The following is a 12,940-nucleotide window of genomic DNA, read 5'->3' as shown; positions in this document are numbered from 1 at the left end:
ACTCCTTATTGGGGCTGGGAGGACCAAACCGGGAAGTGGATCAGGGTGGGTCCTCACTTAATGACTGGCGGGGTTTGGTTAGTGACAACGATGGGAACTACCAGGATTGCTGCTGCTAAACGATGTGGACATGTTACACTGTAATTTACAACCATATCACTTAGTGACATAAATTCCAATCCCGATTATCATCGTAACTTGAAAACTACCTGTGTTTAGATCATTCAGATAGCTGCCTGGTTGCTTTCAATAATGAGTTATTCACATATATTAAAATTACGATTTAGCAGCAAAATATAAATTAATGTTCACTGCTGCAGAAATGCATTTTATCTGCAATTTGTGTTTGAAAGGCAAGAAAGGGAAGTCTCATGGCTTACGTTTTTCTTTTAGCTTTCTCTTATACACTTCCTCTACAACAGGAAATGGAGAAAGTCAATCAAGAATGAAGGAAAAAACAGAGGAGATAACTATATTCATTTCCACTGAAATATGCACCCCAAAATAAAAGATATACTTGACATTTCTAATCTCTTCCCCATTTTCAAAGGGACATAAGAACATTTGTAAGGAGCTAAGTCACTTAAAATGCACAGGCCCTCTTTTGGAATCCACAGACAATTCAGTGGTCTTCAAAAACAAGTGCATTTGCTAACTTTTCCAGCAATTTTTAGCCAATAGTCATATCTAGCAAACGTCTTTAATGCAAAGCATGCAACAACATTATGAATAAATAGAACCCCTATCCATTTAACAAGCAATGCAATTCCTAGTGTGTCTCAAGACAACTTTGAAAAAAAATCTTAAAATTGTCATTTGTCTACGGTAAACTGCCACTAATTCAATTTTACTGCCCATAAATAGGAGAACAAGAATATTATTATCCACATTTGATTTGGAAGGATAAAAGGCTGAATAATTACTATATAACATTATGGAACCATCAAGTTGGAAACAGCCATGTACATCATCAGCTGCAACCCCTGACTCAATACAGGAATTCAAATGAGCTTTCTAAAATTTTTACTGAAACACAATCAGTAAACATATATTTTCCTTGTGTGAGTGATATATAAAGATATTGGTAAATAAGAGAGAGTAGGGACAACATTTAATATTGCCCATTATTTTGTATAATCTAGAATAATAGTGTAGTTAATGAAAAATAATCCTCTTAGCAAGTCTAGCTCCAACAAACTCTTAGCAGGAGTATACTCTTGCCTAGTATACAACAAGATTATAGTGGGAATTCCACCTGAATTGCTGCAAGCCAATTAAAACTATGACACAATACTTAGATAATGAAGCAGGATATGGGAATGCAACTGCTGTAACTTAATAAATGCAGAAATGCTGCATGGATAACTGAGAAAATCTGTTTTTATTCTCTTTGGCACTATGGCTATCTATTAAGGTAAAGGTAAAGGTTCCCCTGCACATGCGTGCTAGTCGTTTCCAACGCTAGGGGCCGGTGCTCATCTCTGTTTCAAAGCCGAAGAGCCAGCGCTTGTCCGAGGACGTCTCCGTGGTCACGTGGCCGGCATGACTAGATGCCAAAGGCGCACGGAACGCTGTTACCTTCCCACCGTAGTGGTCCCTATTTTTCTACTTGCATTTTTACTTGCTTTCGAACAGCTAGGTTGGCAGAAGCTGGGACGAGTAACAGGCGCTCACTCTGTTACGCGGCACTCGGGATTCGACCCGCCAAACTGCCGACCTTCTGATCAACAAGGTCAGCGTCCTAACCCACTGAGCCACCATGTCCCTGGCTATCTATTGGACACTTCATTTTAAATAATAACAGTCTACATATGATTTTTTAAACATCTGGAAATAACAGAAATAAAGCAAAAACCATTACCTCTCTCTGCAATTTCATTATTTGCTGATGTCCTCGAGATTTGACTCTGTAATCGTTCAATTTCTGAGTCTTTTAGAGCTAACTGTTCTTGAAGTTGTGCTATTTCAGCCTAGAGGAACAGATTCATAATACCTTTATTTCTATCTTAACACTTTGCCAATAAAGTAATACACAAAGAATCACTGTGATTTATTTCTTTTAACAATATCAGTAAACTAAAACAAGCCCCCACCCCCTGCTTTTATTTTGTAGGGGAGTAGAAGACAGGATAATGGATACATATACTGTATGATCCTACACATATCCTGGTTTTACACAGCATGAGCTATTGCTTTAATTAAAAGGTAGGAAATATTTGGTTATAGGAGTTTCAAGAGAGGAAAAGCTTTGGTGTTCAAGTTTCAGAACAACTGTCTATTAAGATATGGTCATTGACCCCTAATGAAGTTTCAGATTGTTCACTGACCCTCAAGCACTTATTATATGAACATAATTTAATAAATACTACTAACAGTACTCCAAATTCATAATAATTTTATTTCTATCTTAACACTTTGCCAATAAAGTAATACACAAAGAATCACTGTGCTTTATTTCTTTTAACAATATCAGTAAACTAAAACAAGCCCCCACCCCCCTGCTTTTATTTTGTAGGGGATTAGAAGACCGGATAATGGATCCATATATGATCCTACACATATCCTGGGTTTACACAGCATGAGCTATTGCTTTAATTAAAAGGTAGGAAATATTTGATTATTTCCAATGCTGGGTGACATGCCAGCATTGGACAAGACCTGGCTTAAAAACAGTAGCTGTGAGAGGGACCTTGGAGTCCTAGTGGACGATCAATTAACCATGAGCCAGCAGTGTGCAACCACTGCCAAAAAAGCTAATACAATCCTGGGTTGTATAAATAGAGACACAGAATCAAGATCACGTGAGGTATTAAGGTAAAGGTAAAGGTTCCCCCGCACATGCGTGCTAGTCGTTTCCGACTCTAGGGGCCGGTGCTCATCTCCGTTTCAAAGCCGAAGAGCCAGCGCTTGTTCGAGGATGTCTCCGTGGTCATGTGGCCGGCATGACTAGACGCCAAAGGCACACGGAACGCTGTTACCTTCCCACCGTTAGTGGTCCCTATTTTTCTACTTGCATTTGTACGTGCTTTCGAACTGCTAGGTGGGCAGAAGCTGGGACGAGTAACAGGCGCTCACTCTGTTACGCGGCACTCGGGATTCGACCCGCCAAACTGCCGACCTTCTGATCGACAAGCTCAGCATCCTAACCCACTGAGCCACCGCGTCCCTCACGTGAGGTATTAGTACCGCTTTATAAATTGTGCTGCTTACTTTAGTTGCTTTCAGTTTCCATTCATATTGAGTCCTCTCATTTTCTAGCTCTTCAACCTTAATTTTCAGGTGTTTCAGTTCCTGTAACAAATTCTGCAGAGAAGTGAGAGATAAAAGAATACTTCTTAATGACACTGCACTTAGGGTAAAATCATCATTATATTAATCACATGTAAATATTATTATCAATGACAAATACATTCCATGGTTAAATTTATGTTATGGTAAAACGACTTGACTGAAAATATTGCGGTATGGCAGTGTTTCTTAAAGCGTGAGTTTTATAAAGAGTGGTTCTAAGACCTCTGGGTGTCCAAGGACCTCTCCAAAAAAATCAAAATTATTCACAAGTCTATTTTGAAAAATAACATAATATTAAATCCCATCGGGCAATCATGAGTAGCGGTAGCAGCAGCAAATGCATAAATTTTAATATTTAATATGGTAAATATTGATAATTATATAGCCCATACAAGCAATTTTGGAATCCTCCATAATTTTTAAAAATGCGAAAGGGCCCTGAGAGAAAAAAGTTTAAGAAACACTGTTGTAGAAGAAGCAGAATCTAGCATTCTATTTTATGCGGCACTATTTTATTTATAAGCCAGAAATTTCCATTCTTAATCTCCTTTCATTAATATCGGAGTTTGGTATTCTACAAGTAGTCCTCAAGCTATGACAATAATGGAGTTTTCCCATTGCATTCCTAAGTCATGGGGGTCATAAAGTACATGAGCGGATTAGATTTTATGAACATTTTTTGCAGTTGTTAAGCAAAATAATTGTTCACTATGTGGCATTTTTGCCAAAACTCAAAGAAAATGCCAGGTTTGGGCAAAAATATCTTGTCCCATGTTTATGGGATACTGCAAATGGCCATAAATGGGGGACAGTTGCCAAGGGACTGAAATGCAGTCACATGACGGTGGAGGGGCCCAGTTGTTGGAATGTTGTAACTGGGTCACAGACACCTTTGGGGGGCACACTGTAGCTTTGAACGATCACTAAGCAACTAGTCATAATTTGAGTACTATCTGTATAAAGTCACTTCAAATACTACTTTTAGCTTTAAGTACAGAAAGACAACTTCTGTGAGAGTATCCCAATATAACATGCGTTCTTCTTGAGTGAGATAGAAAAGCTAGCTAGGTCTTAATTCCCTCCTGAAACCCAAGAGGGAACTGATAGGCAGGATCTATGTAAAGAGAGCATTCCCACACATTGGAGCAGAATAAAAAATGCATTTCTAAGATAGATGGGACCTGCAGGAAGTTGACCCTACTTGATCTAATCCAATGGGGAAAATAATATATATAATATTTTGTTTCAGTTTCTTTCAGCTTTGTTTTCTTTTTCAGTCTATATGAGGTAACCCTTACTACGTTATACTTAATGTTAAGCAACCATACAGATAGAGTCAGAGGCATTACTTTAAAGAAATCAGCAGGAGCAAAACAATTATGTCCAAAATGTGATTCTCCAAGTTTCAGAAAAGCACAATGCTACTTCAACAAACCTGAGCTAATAATAAATCTTAAAATCAGCTTACGTTAGGCATACCAGTGTCAGTCCTATCCTGCTGAATTCTACCAGCTTATCTAAAGTAGCTTTCAGTCTGACATATAAAGTGGTTTTGATCAGAGTGAAAGTTTATTCTACAAAACCCATATAGCCCTGAGATGTTTTTGCAGAATAAGCAATTAACTTTAAAGAGCTTTCAACAAAGAAAAAAATGTCTGAGTTTTATGGAGGATTCCCTTTGTCCCATTCATTTGATTCTTTGGAATAAAATGTACAAAATAAATGAAACCAGATGCCTATAACTTAAATACATTTTGAAAACCATTGCCTTAAATGGAGGCCCTCAGTCAAGTAATTTTCTCACGTCCATCAAATACTAATAAGAGTTTGATGCACTTTGCTAATACATTATAGATTAACTTTTAAAAATTACTTAATGGGTGTAATAACACATTAATTACTATAACACTGAATTAAAAAAACAGATTATATCCGAAATAATTTTTTGCTTTCCTTGTTAATTATACATTATTAAAATAGATTTACCAAATTAAGCAATTTGGTTCAATATTCCTTACATACTTCTATAAATTAAGAGGACTGGTTTCTTTAAATAAAAGCATTATAAATTAATAAAGAATCATAGAAGGACCTAAAGTCCTAAGGGACATTTAACTAGACATAAGAACATAGAATATCAAGGGTGGAAGGGACTTTGGAGGTCTTGTAGTCCAGTTCCCTGTTCGAGCAGGAGACCTTACACCATTCCAGACAAATGGTTGTCTAACCTCTTTTTGAAAACTTCCCGTGATAGAGCACCACAGTTTCTGGAGGCAGGCTATTCAACTGATTAACTGTCAGGAAATTTCTCCTTAGTTCTAGGTTGAATCTCTCTTTAACAATTTTCCACCCGTTACTTCTTGTCCTACCCTCAGGTGCTTTGGAGAATAAGTCGACCCCTTCTTCTCTGTTATAGCCCTTCACATACTGCAGGGGTGTCAAACTCAATTTCATTGAGGGCCGCATCAGCATTGCGGTTGCCCTCAAGGGGCCGGGTGGGTGTGGCCTGGGTGGGCGTGGCCTACTGGGTGGGCATGGCTAGAGTGTGTATGGCCTACTGGGTGGGCGTGGCCAACTCTACATCGTTCGCATTAAGGGTGCCTATGGGGGCCCGGGCAGGAGTGGGACACATCTGAGGGTCTCTGGCAGAAGGAGAGTCTCTGGGCCAGGGCCAAGGCAGTAGGGGCCTTTCCCTCACTGTTTCCAGGATGGATTCACGGGCCGCATGAAACCACTTCACGGGCCGGATCTGGCCCCCGGGCCTTGTGTTTGACATGTCTGACATACTGGAAGAGAGCTATCATGTCACCCTTAATCCTTCTCTTCGTTAGACTAAACATATCTAGCTCTCTTGATCGTTCATCATATGGTTAAGCCTCCAGACCTCCTTTATCGCTCATCTCTCTACTCTTTCTGGGTCTCAACATCTTTTTTGTATTGCGGTGATTAGAATTGGGTGCGGTATTCCAAATGTGATCTCACTAGTTAGTACAATATAGAGTGGTATTGTCACTTCCTGTGTTCTTGATGCTATCCCTCTGTTGATACAATCTAGGACTGCATTGGCATTTTTGCCAGCTGCAGCACACTACTGGCTCATATTTAAGTGGTTATTCACTAGGACTCACAGATCTCTCTCACAGTTATTGCTGTTGAGACAGATACTGCCTATTCTGTACCTCTGCATTTGTTTTTTCTTGCCTATGTGGAGGTCTTTACTTTTCTCACCAATGAATTGCATTTTTTTGGATAGGGCCCAGTGTTCAAGTCTCTTAAGGTCTTTACAATTTGCAGCATGGTTCTACTTTAATAATATACTGTGAGTTAAAATGTTCATATATTAACAAATTAGACAGTAAGCACACATAGGAATAATCCATAATTTGAGACTACTTACATATTGTAAAAGTGGGTTTTACAAATATGCATCCAAAGATGGATCACCATTACAATCTCATATCAGGAATAGCACGTTATTTCAAGCACAGCTCTTCAGCTTTGACAAAGTTTAACAAAATCCCTTTAAGTCTGTTATTGCCTCAACTCCAAAACAAGACAAGCAAAACTTGACTCTTACTTTGTTAAGAAACACAGCATTCTGTAAAGGCAGCATCAATTCATGCCAAGTGGTCACAGAAAACTCTGATTAGTAATGTTTAGTTTATTCCTCAAAAAAAGAAAAGAAAAGAAAATGTATAGATTCAGGCTAACATTTGACCTTCATACTTCACACTGAAAGCAATTCTCCTGTGAAGGGAACTCTGTCACCCATTCAGTGCTGTTTTGAGAACCAATAGCCTCGACACTCGGCTTCCTACTGTGTGATTTTCTTCCCTGGATTTGATTATTAATCTCCAGTTGCAGTCTACACATCTGTTCTTGCAGGTCACTGATCAGGTTGACTACTGACTAAATAAGAAAGACAGAAAATGACATCTAGAGACAACATGAAATGAAGCCAAAAACATACTCTCTTGGGGGAGGGGATGAGATAGAACAATAGGCATTAAGGTGTCCTCTTTTGTGAAATAGTGAAAAGGGTAGGGATCATTCCACAGAACAGATTCCATTAATGCTTAAAACAACTATCAAAACTATTCCTTCTTAAGAAGCTCAGATGACAAGTTAACATTGTAAGAGATAAAAATAATGCATTGGGAAGACTCAAAAGCCCTTTAGTTTGATAAATGTTTTAGCTCACTGTGTATCTGTAACTGATTTCCTCAATAACTGCCTATGATCACATCAAACCAGTACCTTTTCTGCCATATTGTAGAAGGAAAGCTTGCATCTGCAAAGCTTACATTTCTTAAAAGAACATAAAAAATGGACAGTAATAAGTAATGGTGCTACCTTTTAAGGCTAGGCAACTCTTCAGATTCAGCTGAGAAAATATGCCTGCAAAAACTTGGAAAGACATCACACCTATCTGTAACTCATTAAAGCATTCCTTTTTTTTTTTACAGAATCACATAACTACAACAAAAAGCATTCCATTGTAGCTTTGTGATCCTGAAAGCAGAAAGTGGTTACTTTAATGAGTTGCAAATAAATACAACATTTATGCTATGTTCTGAAGCCCTTCCAAAAAGTATACAAAGAACTGACAGTCTTAATTCTATATTTTAAAAAGTATCAAAGACCTCATAGATCACAAGCTTTCATAAAATATTCCTGGGAATTTGGCTATTGTGGAATCTTATTAAATAGAATCCCCCTTGTTGTTTTCATAGCAACAATACAGAGGTATGTTATTACTGGCTTCTTCTGGGAGAGTGTTCAATTTCCCAGTCTAGCCTACAACCTGGGATTTCCCATTCAAGTGCTTAACCAGCTTTGACTGCTTATTCAGAGCCAACTAAGAACAGCCAGATACTGCTACTGTTCTGAGAGAACCCTGATAGCTCTTAAAAATCAATTATAAATAGCACTTAAAAATCAATTATAAATGCAAGTATCATATCCATCATGATCTACCAATATTTTTCTTTTTAATGCCGAGTAGATCTCATTCAGAAATAATGAATCGAAAGAATATCTTACAAACATCCAGAGTTCTTTTTAAATCACAAAGATTCAACAACACAGACATTGAAAACATCCTCTGAAAGAACAGCTGAAAATAATATCTCAAAATATACAGGGAGTGCAGAATTATTAGGCAAGTTGTATTTTTGAGGATTAATTTTATTATTGAACAACAACCATGTTCTCAATGAACCCAAAAAACTCATTAATATCAAAGCTGAATATTTTTGGAAGTAGTTTTTAGTTTGTTTTTAGTTATAGCTATTTTAGGGGGATATCTGTGTGTGCAGGTGACTATTACTGTGCATAATTATTAGGCAACTTAACAAAAAACAAATATATACCCATTTCAATTATTTATTTTTACCAGTGAAACCAATATAACATCTCAACATTCACAAATATACATTTCTGACATTCAAAAACATAACAAAAACAAATCAGTGACCAATATAGCCACCTTTCTTTGCAAGGACACTCAAAAGCCTGCCATCCATGGATTCTGTCAGTGTTTTGATCTGTTCACCATCAACATTGCGTGCAGCAGCAACCACAGCCTCCCAGACACTGTTCAGAGAGGTGTACTGTTTTCCCTCCTTGTAAATCTCACATTTGATGATGGACCACAGGTTCTCAATGGGGTTCAGATCAGGTGAACAAGGAGGCCATGTCATTAGATTTCCTGCTTTTATACCCTTTCTTGCCAGCCACGCTGTGGAGTACTTGGACGCGTGTGATGGAGCATTGTCCTGCATGAAAATCATGTTTTTCTTGAAGGATGCAGACTTCTTCCTGTACCACTGCTTGAAGAAGGTGTCTTCCAGAAACTGGCAGTAGGACTGGGAGTTGAGCTTGACTCCATCCTCAACCCGAAAAGGCCCCACAAGCTCATCTTTGATGATTCCAGCCCAAACCAGTACTCCACCTCCACCTTGCTGGCGTCTGAGTCGGACTGGAGCTCTCTGCCCTTTACCAATCCAGCCACGGGCCCATCCATCTGGCCCATCAAGACTCACTCTCATTTCATCAGTCCATAAAACCTTAGAAAAATCAGTCTTGAGATATTTCTTGGCCCAGTCTTGACGTTTCAGCTTGTGTGTCTTGTTCAGTGGTGGTCGTCTTTCAGCCTTTCTTACCTTGGCCATGTCTCTGAGTATTGCACACCTTGTGCTTTTGGGCACTCCAGTGATGTTGCAGCTCTGAAATATGGCCAAACTGGTGGCAAGTGGCATCTTGGCAGCTGCACGCTTGACTTTTCTCAGTTCATGGGCAGTTATTTTGCGCCTTGGTTTCTCCACACGCTTCTTGCGACCCTGTTGACTATTTTGAATGAAACGCTTGATTGTTCGATGATCACGCTTCAGAAGCTTTGCAATTTTAAGAGTGCTGCATCCCTCTGCAAGATATCTCACTATTTTTGACTTTTCTGAGCCTGTCAAGTCCTTCTTTTGACCCATTTTGCCAAAGGAAAGGAAGTTGCCTAATAATTATGCACACCTGATACAGGGTGTTGATGTCATTAGACCACACCCCTTCTCATTACAGAGATGCACATCACCTAATATGCTTAATTGGTAGTAGGCTTTCGAGCCTATACAGCTTGGAGTAAGACAACATGCATAAAGAGGATGATGTGGTCAAAATACTCATTTGCCTAATAATTCTGCACTCCCTGTAAAGCTATTTCCCAAATGAAAATAGAAGCACAGATAGCCTTTGCAGTGTTCATTGAACCAAGATAGATGAGAAAGTTTGGGTACAGTTGCATCAGGTTTAGCATTCCATAACCTCAGTTTATGCTTTTTTAAGATTATGATACACATACCACAAAGGTACCATTAAACGCTCTATCAACATTGTATTTTGTTTTTATTTTTGATGGGTGTCAGCTCACCTATTTTTACATAAAAGTTCATTTTAAATGATAAAACATTAAAGCAGTAAAAAGTCAACTCTAACTTTATGCTGAAGTAAATTGTAGCTTCTGAGTGGCTCTATGATTATATACAAATTAGGGTTGACACGACTTATTTTTAAAAATAATACAGGAGTCCTCGACTTACAACAGTTAATTTAGTGACCGTTCAAAGTTAGAATAGCACTGAAAAAAGTGACTTATGACTGTTTTTCACACTTACAACTGCTGCAGCACCACCATGGTCATGTGATCAAAAGTCAGATGCTTGTCAACTGATTCACATTTATGACGGTTGCAGTGTCCCAGGGTCACGCGATCACCTTTTGTGACCTTCTGACAAGCAAAGTCAATGGGGAAACCAGACTCACTTAACAACCGTGTTATTAACTTAAGAACTGCAGTGATTCACTTAATAACTGTGGCAAGAAAGGTCTTAAAATGGGGCAAAATTCACTTAACAAATATTTCACTTAACAATAGAAATTTGGGGTTCAATTGTAGTCGTAAGTCAAGGACTACCTATTAAAGGCAGGATACAAATAAATAAATAGGTATACATAGATCAGCTTTGTAGTCAAAACTGTATCTTCAACTCATATAAGAAAATCAATTCCAGGCAAGATATTCCAGAATGAAAATGTTAAAAGTCTCAATCTTTTTTCTTGCCGTATCAATTGGAAACATTTTGCAAAAAGTCCTTAAGTTCTGAGAAGAAATTCTGAAGGCATAATTTTGGAGAGAAAACATTCTCACTAAGCCAAAATCAAACTGCAGCTGCATATAGTTTGCCTGGAAAGAGAAATGCAAGTAGTCTTCAACTTATAGCCCACAACTGGGACCAGAATTGTGATTGCTAAGCAAGCTGGTTAAATGAATTATACTTGATTTTATGACCTTCATTGTCATGGTTGTTAAGTAAATCTCTGCAACCGTTAAGTGAATTACGCGGTTATTAGGCAAATCCAGCTTTCCCATTGACTTTGCTCATCAGAAGCTGGTTGGAAGGGGCACAAACAGTGACCACATGACCTGGGAGACTATAACTGTGGTAAATACATGCTGTAGGTCAGGGGTAGGCAACCTCGGCTCTTTTATGACTCGTGGACTTCAACTCCCAGAATTCCTGAGTCAGTTGACTCAGGAATTCTGGGAGTTGAAGTCCACGAGTCATAAAAGAGCCGAGGTTGCCTATCCCTGCTGTAGGTCAAGCACCCAAATTATGATCATGTGATCATGGCGGTACTTTGATGCTCATAAGTGCAAGGACCAGTCATTTAAGCCATTTTTTTCAATGACATAACTTTGAACAGTTGTTAAACAAATGATTATAAGCTGAGGATTACTTGTATATATTCTGCAAAGGGCATTCATTTTCAAAGTAGAAGAGATAGGGATTCTGACAGGTTCCCTTCACTTAGCTGAAAGCAGATGCTAAACCCTTCCCTGCTTCTGTCTCTCAGTCAGGGTGACCCATAGGCTTCACCACCCAATTCTTGTGTGAGAACTAAGTACAAAAATTACAGCTTTGTTTTTCATGACATTTTGTTGCCATAGGAACCATTTCACAGAGTCTATAGAGCCACATGATTCTGCTACTTTTCTTTCAATCTGTTTCTGTTTATTCCCCTGTGTGGAAAAAAAACCCCTTACATTGGTTTCATCTGGTTTCTTATATGTCACTTCTTTTCAGAATTAAAATGGGAAACAGATTCAAGTAGAGTGGGAAAGAGACGTTTCTGATTTAAGCAAATCTGTTATTTCTCAACAGAGTACTATTATCTGTGTGTGTTTAGACTGAAATTACAGAGATAAATCAAGGGAGATAAACCCAATTTCAGGTTTGCAGCAGAAATATTTATTTTATTCAACTTGGATTCCGTCCATCTCCAATCATTTTGGGATGGGTGACAACAATAAAAGAATACAAAGAGAATTCAAAAGAATACAAAGAGAAACAAATCATAGAAATTACCAAAACAGGCACAAAAAATAATTAGAAGATAATCACAAGATAGCAATCCAACAACGAAACAAATATATAATATCACAAATGGAGAAATACCAGGCTATCCAAAGTTCTGGGTAAATAGCCAGTTCTTAAAGCTTTCCAGAATTAAATCATGGTGGGAGTTATATGGATTTCAGGGGAGACTTTATTCCAAAGGGTAACATTGCTACACAGAAGGCCTGTTTCCTAGGCCCACAGAGATGACAGTGTTTAATTGAGCGGACCAACAATTAATCCATTGTGCCAGCTCACACAGGACAGGCTGAACCAATTAAAGATAGGAGGCCCCATAGGATCTCCTCAGTAAAAAAAACAACCCAGCAAGCTTCTTGACATGCAAGCTTCTTGACAGCGTCCTCACTGACTTTGCTTGTGGGAAGCCAGCAAATGGCAGTCACGTAACTATGGGATGCTGCAACCATCATAACTAAGAGCTGGCTGCCAAGTGCCTGGATCACACTCGTGCGATTATGGGTTCCGCAATGGCTGGAACTTTAAGCATCAGTTGTAAGTACCACTTGTTCAGTGTCCTCACAACATCAAGTAATACAATGAATGATCATTAACTGAGGACTACTTATAGATGGGTACAGAACTGATACAACAATTGTATCTAACAAGTACATACCAATGAGTCTACATCAACATATTAATAAATTACTTGCATGAGGTGTTAGAAAATGTGAACATTAAAT

The 12,940-nt window shown here is 38.5% G+C and overlaps 1 protein-coding gene across 7 annotated transcripts in view; it reads right to left on the bottom strand.

The window, feature by feature from the left end:
- The window catches only part of PPFIBP2 (PPFIA binding protein 2), an 85,611-nt gene that overhangs the window by 37,712 nt on the left and 34,959 nt on the right, over nucleotides 1-12,940 (bottom strand). For 3 of the 7 annotated variants that reach the window (XM_083348898.1, XM_083348901.1, XM_083348899.1), the window contains 4 exons: nucleotides 7,018-7,200; nucleotides 3,211-3,303; nucleotides 1,862-1,970; nucleotides 381-413 (listed from right to left, as the gene is read on the bottom strand). In XM_083348898.1, the coding sequence (XP_083205024.1) occupies nucleotides 381-413; nucleotides 1,862-1,970; nucleotides 3,211-3,303; nucleotides 7,018-7,200 (418 nt within the window). The remainder of the gene's footprint in view (nucleotides 1-380; nucleotides 414-1,861; nucleotides 1,971-3,210; nucleotides 3,304-7,017; nucleotides 7,201-12,940) is intronic. The other 4 variants (XM_083348902.1, XM_083348904.1, XM_083348900.1 and 1 more) reach the window with 3 other exon arrangements.

This window comes from Vipera ursinii (genome assembly GCF_947247035.1).
Source record: "Vipera ursinii genome assembly, chromosome: 1".
In the NCBI taxonomy this organism is placed as follows: Eukaryota; Metazoa; Chordata; class Lepidosauria; order Squamata; family Viperidae; genus Vipera; species Vipera ursinii.
This window is presented reverse-complemented; position numbering and strand designations above follow the sequence as displayed.